Source organism: Pan troglodytes, chromosome X, assembly GCF_028858775.2.
Source record: "Pan troglodytes isolate AG18354 chromosome X, NHGRI_mPanTro3-v2.0_pri, whole genome shotgun sequence".
NCBI lineage: Eukaryota > Metazoa > Chordata > Mammalia > Primates > Hominidae > Pan > Pan troglodytes.
In genome coordinates, this window is record NC_072421.2 from 42,290,564 (window position 1) to 42,305,534 (window position 14,971).

The window sequence follows — 14,971 nt, forward strand, 5'->3', positions numbered from 1 at the left end:
GGAAAGTAGGGATGGTTAATGGGTACAAAAAATAGAAAGAATGAATAAGACCTAGTATTTGCTAGCACAACAGGATGACTACAGTCAAAAATAATTTAATAATTTAATTGTACATTTTAAAATAACTGAAAGAATATAACTGGATTGTTTGTAACACAAAGGTTAAATGTTTGAAGTGATGAATACCTCATTTACCCTGATGTGATTGCATGCCTGTATCAAAATATTTCATGTGACCTATAAATATATATACCTACTATGTACCCATAAACATTAAAAATTAAAAAAATAAGTTTTCCTTTTAGCATAAATAACTACTTTTAGTATTCCTTGTAGGACAAGGAAGCTAGTGACAAATTCTATCCGTTTTTCTTTATCTGAAAATATCTTCATTTATCCTACATGTTTGAAGTATGGTTTTGCTGGATAAAGAATTCTTGGTAGATATTATTTTTCTTTCAGCACTTTGAATGTTATCCTGTTGCCTTTCAGTATCCTTGGTTTTTGAAAGAAATCTGCTGTTAATATTTTTATAGATCCCTTGTATGTGATGATTCAGTTCTCCCTTGCTATTTTCAAGATACTCCCCTTGTCTGTAGCTTTTGACAACTTGATTATGGTTTGTCTTTGCATTTATCCTACTTGGAGTTTGCTGAACTTATTGGTTGTGTAGATTTATGTTTTCATCAAATTTAAGAAGTTTTGGACTATTATTTCTTCAAATATTCTTGCTACTCCTTTCTCTCCATTCCTTTTGAAATTCTCATTATGCATATGTTGGTATGCTTGATGGTATCCCCAGAGGTCTCTGAGGCTCTGCTCATTTTGCTCATTCTTTTATCTTTCAGTTCTGAAGACCAGATAATTATAATGAACCTATCTTCATGTCTTCTGGTTCTGATTCTTTATTCTGCCTGCTCATATCTGCTGCTGAGCCTCTTTAGTTACTGCATTTTTCAATTCCAGAATTTTGATTTGATTTTCTCTTTTTTTTATAGTTTCTATCTCATTATTGATACTTTCCATTTGGTAACTCTTTTTCTAGTAAGTCCAACATCTGGCTTTGCTCAGGAACAGTTTCCATGGATTGCTTTTCCCCCCAAAGTATGAGCTATATTTTCTTGTTTCTTTGCATGCCTCATAATTTTTTGTTGAAAACTGAGTGTCTTAAATAATATTATGTGTCAACTCTAAAAATCAGAATCTCCTTTTCTGCAGGATTTATTGTTGCTGTTTATTGTTACTCCTGCTCTTTGCTTAGTGATTTTTTGGGGGAACACATTCTGCAGTCTGTATTCTTTTTTATGTGTGGCCACTTAAGTCTCTGCTTATTTAGTTTAGTCTTTGCTCAAGGGTTTTGTGGATGTGTAGGGCATACCTTCAACACTCAGTCAGGGAGTTCACATTTCTACCTTATCATCCAATTCCTGTTTATGTAGCCTGAAAGTCAGCTAGAGGTGAGAAATTAAGGCCTTCTTAGATTTTTCCTGAGCTTGTTCATAGCCTTATATATGTGCATGGCCTTCTTAACATAGTATTTTCTAGAGAATACGTTGTAGCTTTTTCAAAGCCTCTATGGGCATCTCATTAGCTAGCTTTTTGTTTTAAGCTTTTAGGTTAGCTTTTTGTTTGCCCAGCTGTTATCTATGCCTCAGGCAGCAATGAAATTAAACAACTACCTCTAAAGGTTTTTGGCAAATGCCCCCAGAGGAAACTTTTTTTGCACTGGGTGATCTCTGAGTCAGGCCAATTAAAGATGGTATTGCAAGAGGGGTTGCTATAGTTGGGATGTTTGTCCCCTGAAACCTCATGTTGAAGACTGATCCCCAATGTTGAAGGTAGGGGCCCAATGGAGCTGTCTGAGTCACGGGGGTGGATCCCTCATGAATGCCTTGGTGCCATCCTGGCAGTAACAAGTGAGTTCTCACTCTGTTAGTTATCATGAGAACTGGTTGTTAAAAACAACCTAGTACCTCCCATCTCTCTCTTGCTTCCTCTCTTGCCAGGTGATCTCTGTAAACACTGGTTCCCCTTCCCCTTCCACCAGGATTGGAAGTTTCCTGAAGCCCTCACCAGAAGCAGATGCTGGTGTCATGCTTCTTGTACAGCCTGTAGAACCATGAGCCAAATAAACCTCTTTTCTTCATAAATTACCCACTCTCAGGTATTCCTTTATAGAAACACAAATGTACTAAGACAAGTCTTCCAGGGAACTACCAGACAAGTAAAAAAATGACAATATTATGGGAATGCGGCCTTAGAGGAGCTCCATCCCCATTCAGCCTCCTTTGATGGCTGTCAAGTTGCTGGTTTTCATCGTGATTGTGAACTGTTTGTTTTCAAGGTTACTACAGAACTGAAAGAAAGGGGGATGTGAATGGGACAAATTATTATACAATGCTATGAAGTTCACTGTTCTTACTAAGAATCAGTCAGTTTTCTTGAATAAATTATTCCTGGATAGCTGTAAGCCTTTGGTCAATTTCCAGAGCCCTGAAAAAGTTGATTCTGACATTTCTGTCAGTTTTCTCTTTTTTTTAAATGAAAAGTGAGAATTGTCAAGGTCCTTACTTCTTCAATTTCACTGATATCACCTACTATCTGGGACTTTAGAATGAGACATTCTTGAAGACTAAGCAAACTGGAGCCCAAAATATACTCTTTCTAGAACACAATTTATAATACTCCCAAATAAAAACAGTTAATTTTGGACTTTTATAATAAACCATAAAGAATTGAGTCCTATCAAGAACTCAGAACTTTGATAATTTAGTTTCCAATTCTATACATCTTACTTTCCTTTAGTTTCCTTATTATAATTTGTCTGAATTAATTTTGATACCTATTTTTAAGACAAAAACTCTAAATTAGTGGCTCAGTAGAGTAAGAGACAAAAAGTATATTAATTAAAAGTTCAAGATAATAATCTAGGAAACTCATTAATGGAAGCTGTGTATGTAAGTATAAAAAATCCCCCAATCAGAAGTCATATCCTAATATAAATTCATCCAGTTTTGATTTAGTAGAAACTTCTTATTCATCTCATGTTCATAAGCATGAATTTCATTTTTTCATACATGTGAAAGGAGAAATTCTAAATCATTTAGGAATAATATGCCTTTTTAGGAATCTAATAAGAGCTATGGACTCTCTAAAAAAATAAACATAATTCTGCTTACTATTTCAAGGGATTATTGAATAGTCGGCAACCTGCAAGTTAAGAAGCCCTATAAAATAAAAATTATGATTTTGATGGCAAAGTAGAGAAAAGATATTCAAAAATATCTCATCTGTTATGAAATGTCTCATCTTTAGCCTCACCAATTATAATATCTCATCTTCATTAGAGCAATGAGAATTTAAAATATTAAAACATGTACAGGTGGTCTGCAACGAATCAACACATTTCATTTCAAAAGTAAATTTGTGGGCTGGGAGTGGAGGCTCATGCCTGTAATCCCAACACTTTGGGAGGCCGAGGTGGGTAGATCACTTGAGCTCAGGAGTTTGAGATCAGCCTGAACAATATGGCAAAACCTCATCTCTACAAAAAATACAAAAAATTAGCTGTGTGTGGTGGCGCATGCCTGTAGTCCCAGCTATTCAGGAGGCTGAGGTGGGAGGATAACCTGAGCCCAAGGAGGTCGAGGCTGCAATGAGCCATGACTGCACCACTGCACTCTGGCCTGGGCAAGAGAGAGACCCCATCTCAAAAAAAATTAATTTGTAAATGATTTACTTCAAATTTATTACACATTGTTTTCCTAATAAAAACCATGTTATAAACAATGGTTGGAGACTATTAAAACATAGGTCCCATAAGGCTAGGGGCTCTTTTTATTTATCATTTGTATTATAATGACCTATCCAAATAAATAGCATATGGTAGGTTCTTAGATAACCCTTTAAAGACCTATTTCACTCAATAATGTATTTGAATACAAGTACACTAGGAAAACAAGAAAAAATATTGAGGTAATTAACAAAGAGCAAACAAACCACTAAGCCAAAAATAAAATAATAAAATGAAACAAAAAGGAAAGAATAAAGAATAAAATAGATTTTAAATTATCTGTTGCTTAAGAGATAAGTTTATTTGGGAAAGAATGTAACGGTAAATATAGATATTTCTAGATATTATTTGAACTTATGGATTCCTTTTTACTGTGTTAAATTTTACTTCAAAATATGTGTCTTCTTATGTAGCATCTCCTTCTATGCTAAGCCATGAATGAGGTCATTTTTGGACCCTAACAATTTGTAAATGGACCAGAAGAGCAGAGGAGTTAAGATGTGTTGCCCATAGTGACTGGAAAAGGGTTGAAAGAAGTTGAGGGAGGGGAAGCACTGTTCATAGAGACTTTATATAATGAAATAATTTACTATTTATTACATATATTATACATCTTATAATAAAATGTGTCCAAGTCAGAATCAAGAAAGCTTGTGTGAACATGAGCAATAGAGGGCATGGGAATCCCATCGCAAAAAAAAAAGGTGGAGGTGGTGGAGATGGAATTTTGATTGTTTCCTAACTTTATACTGAGTCGCTGTGCTAAAGAAGATGGAAAAACTTAATTCTGGTGCCATAAACATAAAGGGCCAATTGCATATTTTCACTTGAATACCACTGAACTCCGACCAAAATCAGATAAAGTCATGAGTAATATCCCAAATCCAACTGGATGTCATTTAATATCTATACGCTGTGGTCCTACCATATAGGAAGGATATGAAAAGAGTACAGGATTCTATTAAGTTCAAGGAGGCTTAAGAGTATGAGGGATCAATAGAATGGGTGGCTTTGTCTTCAGAATAGGACTTGAAGACATTTATATAGCCAAAGCAATGGCAAAGTAATGAAGGAGTGAGCTATAACTTCAGCAACAGACTCCCGTATATTATATTAAATGAATACAGGACTTAATACCAGGTATATGAACTATATACTAAGTCCTTTCCCCTTTTGTAAATTTGGAATTTGACTCCCTGACCAAGTGACAAGAGACAGGTTCAGCTTGGCATTCTGAGTCTGTAGCTCAAGAGATCTGGCTGAAGAAATCTGTCAATAAACAACCTCAGCCAATGAGAAGGTAAGTAATTGTTTCCTGAAAGAATGTCTTTAGCCTGGAGAGATTTAGAATTTGGTACAACAATGAGATAAGTCAAAACTCTGGTATTGATAATTTTGGGTTGAAAAAGAAGCTATTAATATTTATTTTAATTATTTATAACAATGCTTAAGAGAATTTGGCTTATATTATTCCAATTTAATATTGGTAACTGAGTAACTGACTTAGACTTGTGATTTAAAATTGGAATCTTACTAAGTTTATAAACAGGATCAGAACATATGTTTAATGAATTAGGTTTATACAAAATTACCTCAGTATTTGGTCAGACAACAGAGGTAGAGAAAAATCAAATATAGAATATTAAGCTTAAAGGCAGTTAAAAGTGTAAGGAAATATAATTTTGTTCTAAACCCCACTTAAAAGTCAATTTTAAATGTTGCTAGATTTATAAAATAATTTATATTCAAAAGCAATAATAGCCAATTCTAGAGCATAAAACCATAAAATATAAAATCTCTAAATCTTACCATAATATTTTAAATATTAAAGCACTAAAAACAAATCAGTTATTCTTTGTGAGTAGCAACTTCTAAGAATCTTCCATAATCATTATATGAATAATAATAATTCAAAGGGTCACAAAAGTATTTAAAAGAAAAAAAGATCTCCAGGAACAGATAAACTTGAAGCTCACAATATGTGGGCTTCTACTTCCCAAAGTAAAATAACTGGATAAAATATAAATAGGCTACACTGCCCTAGATTTTCCAATCTAAATTATCAACTGTATTGCTCTTGGGATTAAAAAGGGAAGGACTAAAGAAGGATTCATATTTTACTGAACTGTGGAAAAGTGAAAAGTTAGTAATGGGCTAATTAGAAAAGTTAGTATCATGATCAATTGTGCCATCTGAAGTATGAGCATGTACGTCACAGTTACATGAAACTATGGCTTAAAAAACAAACAAAATAAAACTTTAAAATGTTTATGTACTGTTTATAAATATACATATAAATATGATTATCTATAATAATGTATTGAAACAAAATTTTAAGTCCTGAAAGTCCTAACAGTACTGACCTTTCAAATTTTTACACATATATCATATGTGACTTAAGCCAAATGTGAGATATGAATCTTTTGATTCCACTAAATCATAATCCTAAAGGTAGTAAGTGATGCATTTTGAGGTAACTAAGTTTCTTCTGAATCTTCAATTATCATCCTTGCCATTATTTCACCTCCTTCCTTTCCCGTCCCATGACCCACACAATATAATTCAAAATTAGACCCTAAAAAAAATGTCCAGATTTTTGCTTTCTTCCTAGTCAAAAAACATAGGCCCATAGAAATCCTAGATGATTTTATAACTCTGTAAATTACCCTGTCTTTCAAATACTATGTCCTAGAATTCTGACAAACTAGAATAGAGTTTAAACTGTCTCCACCCACTTCCCTCTACATCATACCCTCTGCTTCCCCACCCCCAGATGAAGGTTAGGTTGGTAAATGGATTTTGGAGATGGAATAAAGCCAGACATCAAATAACTTACTTGAAATCCATCTCTTACCTTCTGTACTTAACCCTGGACTTGATGTGAACTTGGCTACATCAACAATTTTTACAGCAAATTGTTGCCCAGTTTCTCTGTTGATACATCGTCGTACAACACTGAAGGGACCCCTATAAAACAAAAAGTCAATTTTAATTCATTGATTCTCTTAAGTTCCTATTTCCCATTAATGTCTTACTGTTTCATTATCTATATAATATAGATAATGTTTAAGATAATATATATAATATGGCTATATAATAGCCATATTATATAACCACAAAGCCATTCTACTTTAGACTCCAAATTGAACACAGTTTTCAAAATAAAATTTAAGTAATATAACTTCCAACATATTTTTCTATAATTCATGAGATAATAATTTAAAAGGTTACCAAAACCATAAAAATGACCAATAAATTTGCAATTTGCAGTAATTTTTTAAAAATTCTAAATAGTAGTCTTATGCTCAAGGCAAATAATGACTGTACAATTCTATATAGATTATCAACATCTTAAACAAAATAAGTGAAGTCCATAGTAATGGTAGTATTCTTATGAACCAGAAACCCAAGCCATTCTTGACACTTCCCTCTCATCTTACCCACCATTTACCTAATCATCACTAACAAATCCTACTGAGTTTATCTCAAATATCTCTTGAACCTGTCCTCTTCTCTCCATGTCCCACATCCTACCATCTTCTACTAGAACCACTGAAAAACTTGTTTCTCCCATTCATTCTTGTAATGATATTTAAAAAATGAAAATCTGATATGATATCCCTGTTTAAAACACCAGAGAGAGAGAGAGAAAGTATTTGCAATATACAGTCCAAGTCAAGAACCAAAATATATAAGTAACTTGTAAATACAATAAGAAAAAAAACACACTCCAATAAAATCTGGGCAAAAGACTTGAACAAACACTTTACAAAGAGAAAGGCCTGCGTGGTTTGGTCTCCAACCCTCTCCAGTTTCACCTGAAATCACAGAGAAATCCTTAATTTTCCTCAAACTTCAAATTAGAATTGTTTGAAATTACTAGAGGAAAGGAAGTAATTTCTATGAGCACAGCCACTGGTCTAGCTATTTGCTGACCCAGACCTCACAGTTGAATCAGCTGAGATGATTTAAAGATGCCCATACCCTGGTCCAGGGAACATGTGCGCGCGCGCACACACACACACACACACACACACACACACACACACACACGGTTCCCTGTGGTTAACAGTTATAAAAGAAATATCTGAACTCAGTTAAGATAATCCAAATATAGATTTGTGTGTGTTTGAATTGACTATAAAATACAGAATGCAATAGCAATGTGATTGGTTTATTTGAAGGTTAATATGGTGGTCATTAAATACATGTGTACATGTATACATGCGTGTATTTTCCCCCTCCTGGGGAGAAGGCAAACAAACAAAAAAACCACCTTCATTCGCTTATTACAGGTACAAACAGTACACCTAGATGCATGTGCTCAATTAGCAGATAGAGAAAAGTTCTTCATTTACAGTACTACACTTGTGATACTGCTGGCCTTAAAGTTTTTCTTCTTTCAACTACAGGACGAACTACTAAATTTAATCTTAGACTTAAACATTTATCCAAGATGACATCATGAGGACATCAACTATACCACAGCTTCAAATCTCTCTTTTCAAGCAACCTAAAAAAGCTAACCTGGGAGGAAAAGAAATGGTAATAATATATCTTTCAAAACTCTACAGAAAGAGGATCCTTTTGATAATCCCTCAAAACTGTTCAAAGATTTTCCTCTGTGAGAAGACAATATTACAAACTGAGGGACAAACGTTTTCATTCTCAACCTGGATGTCTTACTTCTGATTACTTATCCTGACAATAGCAAGCAATTTCAGGAAATGCTTCATGTAATTGGTTTTTGTCCACACATAAACCCTTGGGACTCTATTTATGATACATTTGTGTAGTCTGCTTCAATTCACTATATCTTTTTGGGAACTTCCCGACACCTGTATGTGGGGTTGATTGTTCATGGTCAATCGAGTCAATTCTTTACTTTTTCCTGCTTGAACAAAGGTGAGGAAGAAAGCATATCTTCTCCCCCCTTTTCTTTTAGTAACAATAAAATTAATAGAGCTAGGGAGAAAAGAGAATACTTAGACAACAAAACACAAACTTTTAAAAATCTGTGAATAAAAATCAAATCAAATCCCCAATTCTTTAATTTTATAGTATGAGGCAAAGAAAATAATTATATCTATGAACTACTGAAGACCTGAAGACAGGTTACAAGTAAAGCATTTTAAAGGTCTGTCCGTCAATGACATCCAGGGGGTTAACAATGGTAAACCAAATTTAACACCCTAAAAAGATACTAAAATATGTTTTGAGGTTTTTGCGATTTAACCCATTAACTGGAAACTCAGCAGAAACTGATAAAAAATTTAAAATTTGGCTTGGTTTCCCATCTTAAAAAGGGAGGAGTGATAAAGTAGTGTAACACACCTACTATATTACACTTATTACTTATGCTTGGATGACAGTTTAGGGAACAGCAAAAATTCAGGAGGTATAGGTTTCAGTCTGGCCTGTACCTTTTATTGATGTTTGAAATCACCCTTAAAATTTTAAATCTAAGGTACAGTCAATTCTTGAATATTTATGTGGGGGAAAATACTGGTAGAGATAGTTATAAGCCGTCATCATAAACAACTATCTTTCTCATATTTCCACTAATTATGACCGTATTAAAAATGGAATAAGATAATTGACAGCATTTCAGATTTAATGAAATATATATTCTTTATTCAACTCTTTACAAATTCTGAATACTGATTGGGATGGTAAAACAAGGTTCTACTTGAGGCAGATGGCTGCTTACAGCAGTCTATGTTTTTAAGCAAAAAGGTAAATTAAACCAGAATATGTTAGAAGTGAATATATCACTACAATATCCCCTAAGGTTTTGAAAAGAATTCAACTATGTCCCTATGCAGACACAGACTAATAGCCTCTAGTTTTCATTTATGTGAAGAAAACCTAAGTCTAGGAAATAATTCTGATAACAAAGGTAAATATACCAAAATAAGACTAGAATTAAATGAAATTATGCTAGAATACAGCATGTTGGTTTCCAGGATCATGGGATAGATTGAGCACAATGTATCTAATTTATTTCCCTATCCAAACTCCACTACAATGATACCAAAGGGGTTTTTAAAAAGGATTGGGAGTACAAGAGAGGAGATAATAGTAATAATTAAATTTGGAATCCAAGAAAGCAGATGGAGAGTGGTAATTGACTTGGCAGACCTGGAAAAGCTGAACTGCAAAGAGAAAATAAGGAAAGTTCAGAACCAAACCCATCTATACTGTAGAATCCTCAAGAAACTCATGAATGGGTTCCAGATAACTCTGGAACTGGAAGTGAAGAGAGGGTAGAGTTAAAGTAACAAGGTTTGAATGAAATGTGTTAGAGAAGCAGTTAGAGCCCTAGGTGGTCTCCTGTACTCCATACCATGGATAACTGCCGCTCCCTCATCCCAACAGGTTAATTATCTGGAAAGAGTAAATAAAACATAGGGTCTCTGAAAAAAAGTAGCTGGGCTTGGTGGCGGGCGCCTGTAGTCCCAGCTACTCAGGAGGCTGAGGCAGGAGAATGGTGTGAACCCGGGAGGCGGAACTTGCAGTGAGCCAAGATCGCACCACTGCACTCCAGCCTGGGTGACAGAGCAAGACTCAGTCTCAAAAAAAAAAAAAAAAAAACCAAACTATAGGGTCTCACAACTGGAAACACAAGGCTGTTGAGGAAGTGGGAATTATATGAAAAGCAAGGGTATTATGTGGTCACATATACACTGAACGCAGACAGCCCGAGTCCCTTTTTGACTAACAGGGGGAATATTGGAAGCCAGATCTTTACCCTTAAGGCAGGAGATGAAAGACTTTTCTATTGAATATCTGACTAGCTCAGAAGAAAAGACCTAAAGATAATGAAGAGGTTCTCCAAACTACTCAACTAGATCATCCTCCAACAAAACCCAAAGTCAACACGTTCCACCTGCACCTTCGGAGCTCTCTTAATCAGCTTTGAGGCCCTCTATTATAGGGTTTCCAATATCAGCACTATTAACATTTTGAGCTAGATAATTTTTTGTTGCGCAGGGATGTCCTATGCGTTGTAGGATGTTCAGCAACATCCCTAGCCTCTACTTACTAGATACTAGTAGCATAGCACCCCCTCCAGCTTTAACCACCAAAAAGGCCTCCAGATATTGCCAAATATCCTCCTGGGGTGCGGAAGGTTCAAATTGCCCCCAGTTGAGAATCATTGCTCTATTTCTAATCATAAGTATACAACAACCAAGGCTCCTAAGACATCTGAAGAGTCTCTAATTTGGAAGATAGAACCAAAAACAAACAAAAAGAGCAACTTAGAGGAAACACACTACACAATAAGACTTCAAATTACCATTAATATCCTCAGAAAGATATCACAATTGTGAAACAAAAACCAGAACTTTCAGAAAACAAAAGAGCCCTTGAAAAACACACAGAGAAATTTATCAATAGAAGCGTTGGCCGATAAATTTGGGAAAAGCAGAGCATAAATAACAAAGAAAATGAAGGGGAAGAAATTAAGGGAATAATCCAAGAAAACTTCCCAGAATTTAAATCACAAGGAGCTCAAATTAAAAGGACCCACCAAGTACTCAGCAAAATAAATGACCCATGTCCATACACACACTGCTGTGAAATTTAAAATCACTGTGGACAAGGAGATTGTCAGGTTTCCAGAAGTGGGGGTAAAGATGTGCAGCGAGGAAGGATGACACAATTCACCCAGAATAGCTTTGGATCTCTCAATGCCAACGCTAGAAGACAATAGAGCAACACCATCATAATCATGAAGGAAAATGATTTCTAATCTTGAATTCAACATCCAGCCAGACCATCATTAACCATAAGGACATTTTCAGACACAAAAAAGCTCAATAAATTACTTGCCATGCACACTTTCTGAAGAAATTATTGTAGGATGTGTTTGCTATAACAAGAATAGACCAATAAAAAGCATGCCTGGAGACAGCAAATAGGAGATCCAACACAGAAGAGAGATGAAGGGAATCCCCAGGAATGCAAGGAAGGGAAATCTCGGGCTGACAGCTGTGCCTCAGGCACAGAGGACAACCAATCCAGACTGAGAGCCATCAGTTTCCCACTGCCACGGGCCACCTTTTTAACCTGAAAACAGAATAGGTAGGTGAGCTGCATCCAGATTCTTCCGTTTTTCTTTTCCTGACAATTGGCTGAGGAGATTTCTGTCCTTCTCTGCTGCCTAGACTAGCAGAGGACTCTTAATTTCACCCTACAGCAGTGCCTGCTTTGACCTATTCCTGAGAATGGGAGGCAGGCATCAGGGAGCTGAAGAGCAGGAAATGCAGGGCAGCCAGTGCCCCCCACCACATTCCTGCTGGGTGCTCAGTACCTCCCCCTATCCTGCACTACAGTGGAAATGTCCTGCCTGTGAAGAGCCCCTTGTCTTGGGATTTATTTGTGCATGACCTTGCCAACCGACTTCCCAGAATGGGCTCCTAACCACTCTCAGAACATCTGAAGCCAGACTATGAACAAGAGCTTGTTCAGCTTCTCTTCTCCTAAGTCTTCATACAATAGCAGTAATATTGTCCTTTCTTTACCCAGCTAAGTTTGTGTTTGCTTAGTTCTAAAAGATTAAACAATATACTCCTTAGAGATACAAACATAGGGGGTAAAGCTATAAAGAGAATTTAAAAAGATTAATATAAAAGGCAGGATAGTGGTTTGAGGGGGAGGGGGTTGTGATTGGGGAGGAGCACAAAGGGCTTTTGAAGGCACTTCAAAAAAACACTGCATCTCAAACATAATAAAGTCAATATGAATTGTCAGTTGTAATTTTATATCTAATTGTAATCTAAAATAATACTTTGAGTTGCTACATATAAACTTTGGAGTTACGTGTTAAATTTTCACCCTATGAGAGGTCTATAAACAAAAACACATCATGTCTCAGGAAACCTTTAATAAACGCAATGAAATTTCTGTCCATAACAACAGGCCTAGAAGCCCCATTACATTTATAATGAGTTGTGCAATGTACCACAAGATAGGTAGGAAAACCGTGAATGATTTAAAAAAGAAAAGACAAAGATGGGGAAAGTGAAGGCCAAGAACAAATTTTTACACACATATATACACAACACACACACACAAAGTTGATATACAGCTGATCCTCATTACATTGCAGAGTGCATGTCTGTAAATTCGCCTACTTGGTAAAATTCACTTATAACCCCCAAATCAACAGTCATGGCACTTTCAGTCGTTTACAGGCACGCATGTAATGGTGAAAAATTTGAATCACCCAATGTGCATGATGCCAGCTGAGGGCAAACAAGATGATGCTCTGCCTTCTTGTTTCAGCTCTCATGCCATCAACAAGTCATCTTTTCAAAGTCTATTTAAAGCATTTTTTTGCATTTTGCGCTTTTTCTTGGTGATTTTGCTGTTTAATATGGTCACCAAGCATAGGGCTGAAGGGACTGTCTAGTGTTCCTAAGCACAAGAAGGCTGTGATGTGCCTTATGGGGAAAATACCTGAGTTAGGGAAGCTTCCTTCAGGCATGAGTTATAACAATGCTGGCTGTGAGTTCAATGTTAATGAATCAACAGTATATATTACATGCAGTATCTTTAAACAGAAGCACACATAAAACAAGGTTATGTATTGATCAGTTGATGAAAATGTTGTGACCAGAGGTTTGAAGGAACCCAACTTTGTACTTCCCCTAGGAGCAATGGTTCGGTATTGGTTCATTCAGCGTTCATGGTAACTTTATAGAACACAACTACCATGAATAATGAGAATAAACTGTGTGTATTCACATATATACACACATACATGTATTTATATTATTTCATATATACTTATAATATGTAATGTTATATTTATGTGTGTGTATTCATATTAAAATATAAACTTAATGAGTATCCAGTACACATTAGGCCCTCAAAAAATATCTGGTGAATGATATAAGAAAAATGACAAACTAGAAATGAATAAGCCATTGATACATTTATTAAGTAACACAATTTTATGTAAGTACATAAAATTTTGAGAAATCATGGTGCTTCTAGATATTTCTCTACCCATTTTCTAAATCTGTATCTTCCTACTACTTTTTATACAGTTCTGACGTTAAGAATTGAGGGACATAGACGGTGGGTAGGCAAAAAGGAAACAAAGCTAAAATAAAATAACTATAAATGACAACATTAGCAGTAAGAATAAAATCTTGAAAATTATAGACATATATAAATTTATATAAAAACTATACCAATTAAAGATAACGATGGTCTGTTCCCTATTTCAACACTATTTAGTGTAGTCATTGCCACTAAAGAAGAGCTTATGCATATAATTTCATCAATAAATCCTTTCCTTGTCTTCCTGTGCTTTGTGATAGCTTTGTGAAAGCTTTTCAACCTAAAGGTTTACAAAATCAGCTGTGACAATGATTATCGCGGTAATCAATGTGATAGCAGTAAGGGAACAGAGATGCTGTCCTGACACTTTTTAACACTTCTGGTACCCATCCCCAGCTCCAACACATATGCTTACATACATTCACCAAGCTGAGTTGCTTTAGGTACAGTGATTAAACCAAAGAAAAAAAAGTTTTCCTACTCATTGCTACCGCAAAAAACACACACGGAGTGGAAAATTATTAAAATAAAAGTCTCAGGAACTGTTGCCTAAATGTTAACAATTAAAGACTTGACAAAGGAGTATGATTCAGATCATTCCTTGAAAATAGAAGGGGGAGGTTTATTTGAAACAGCTAGCAATGAATCTCCAATAAGCTAATGGAACAAATCTAGCTCACCTGTCAAAGCTGAACAATTCAGAGTTAAGACTAGCATTTACTAACTCAGTACTTATATTGACATAATTAGTACCTCTGTCACACCTTGATACTTCAGTGAAGTTTAGTAGACTTCACTTTAGATTTCATATAGCACACCATCTTCTGGTCTGAGTCTAACTATAATACACTCATCATTTACTACTTTTATGAGAGGACTGCCGGTCACATAAGGCAATTTCTGCTCAAAGCAAAGGTTCTGGAAAATTTGATTGGGGTGTGTGTGTGTGTGTGTGTGTGTGTGTGCGTGTGCATGCGTGTGTGAGAAGGGCTGGGGTTAGAGCCAATGTAGAGGGACATCGATTCTAGGTCTTTGTTAGCTCATACTTGATGGAGGATATATCAAGAACTATTAATAGAGAAGAAAAAAGATTTTTATAACATA

The 14,971-nt window shown here is 35.5% G+C and overlaps 1 protein-coding gene across 20 annotated transcripts in view; it reads right to left on the bottom strand.

The window, feature by feature from the left end:
• CASK (calcium/calmodulin dependent serine protein kinase) overlaps positions 1-14,971 on the bottom strand; it is a 409,365-nt gene that overhangs the window by 331,096 nt on the left and 63,298 nt on the right. For 10 of the 20 annotated variants that reach the window (XM_016942916.3, XM_016942911.3, XM_016942915.3 and 7 more), the window contains exon 2: positions 6,648-6,760. In XM_016942916.3, the coding sequence (XP_016798405.1) occupies positions 6,648-6,760 (113 nt within the window). Of the gene's footprint in view, positions 1-6,629; positions 6,761-14,971 lie in introns of all 20 variants that reach the window. The other 10 variants (XM_063803838.1, XM_054676397.2, XM_063803836.1 and 7 more) reach the window with 1 other exon arrangement.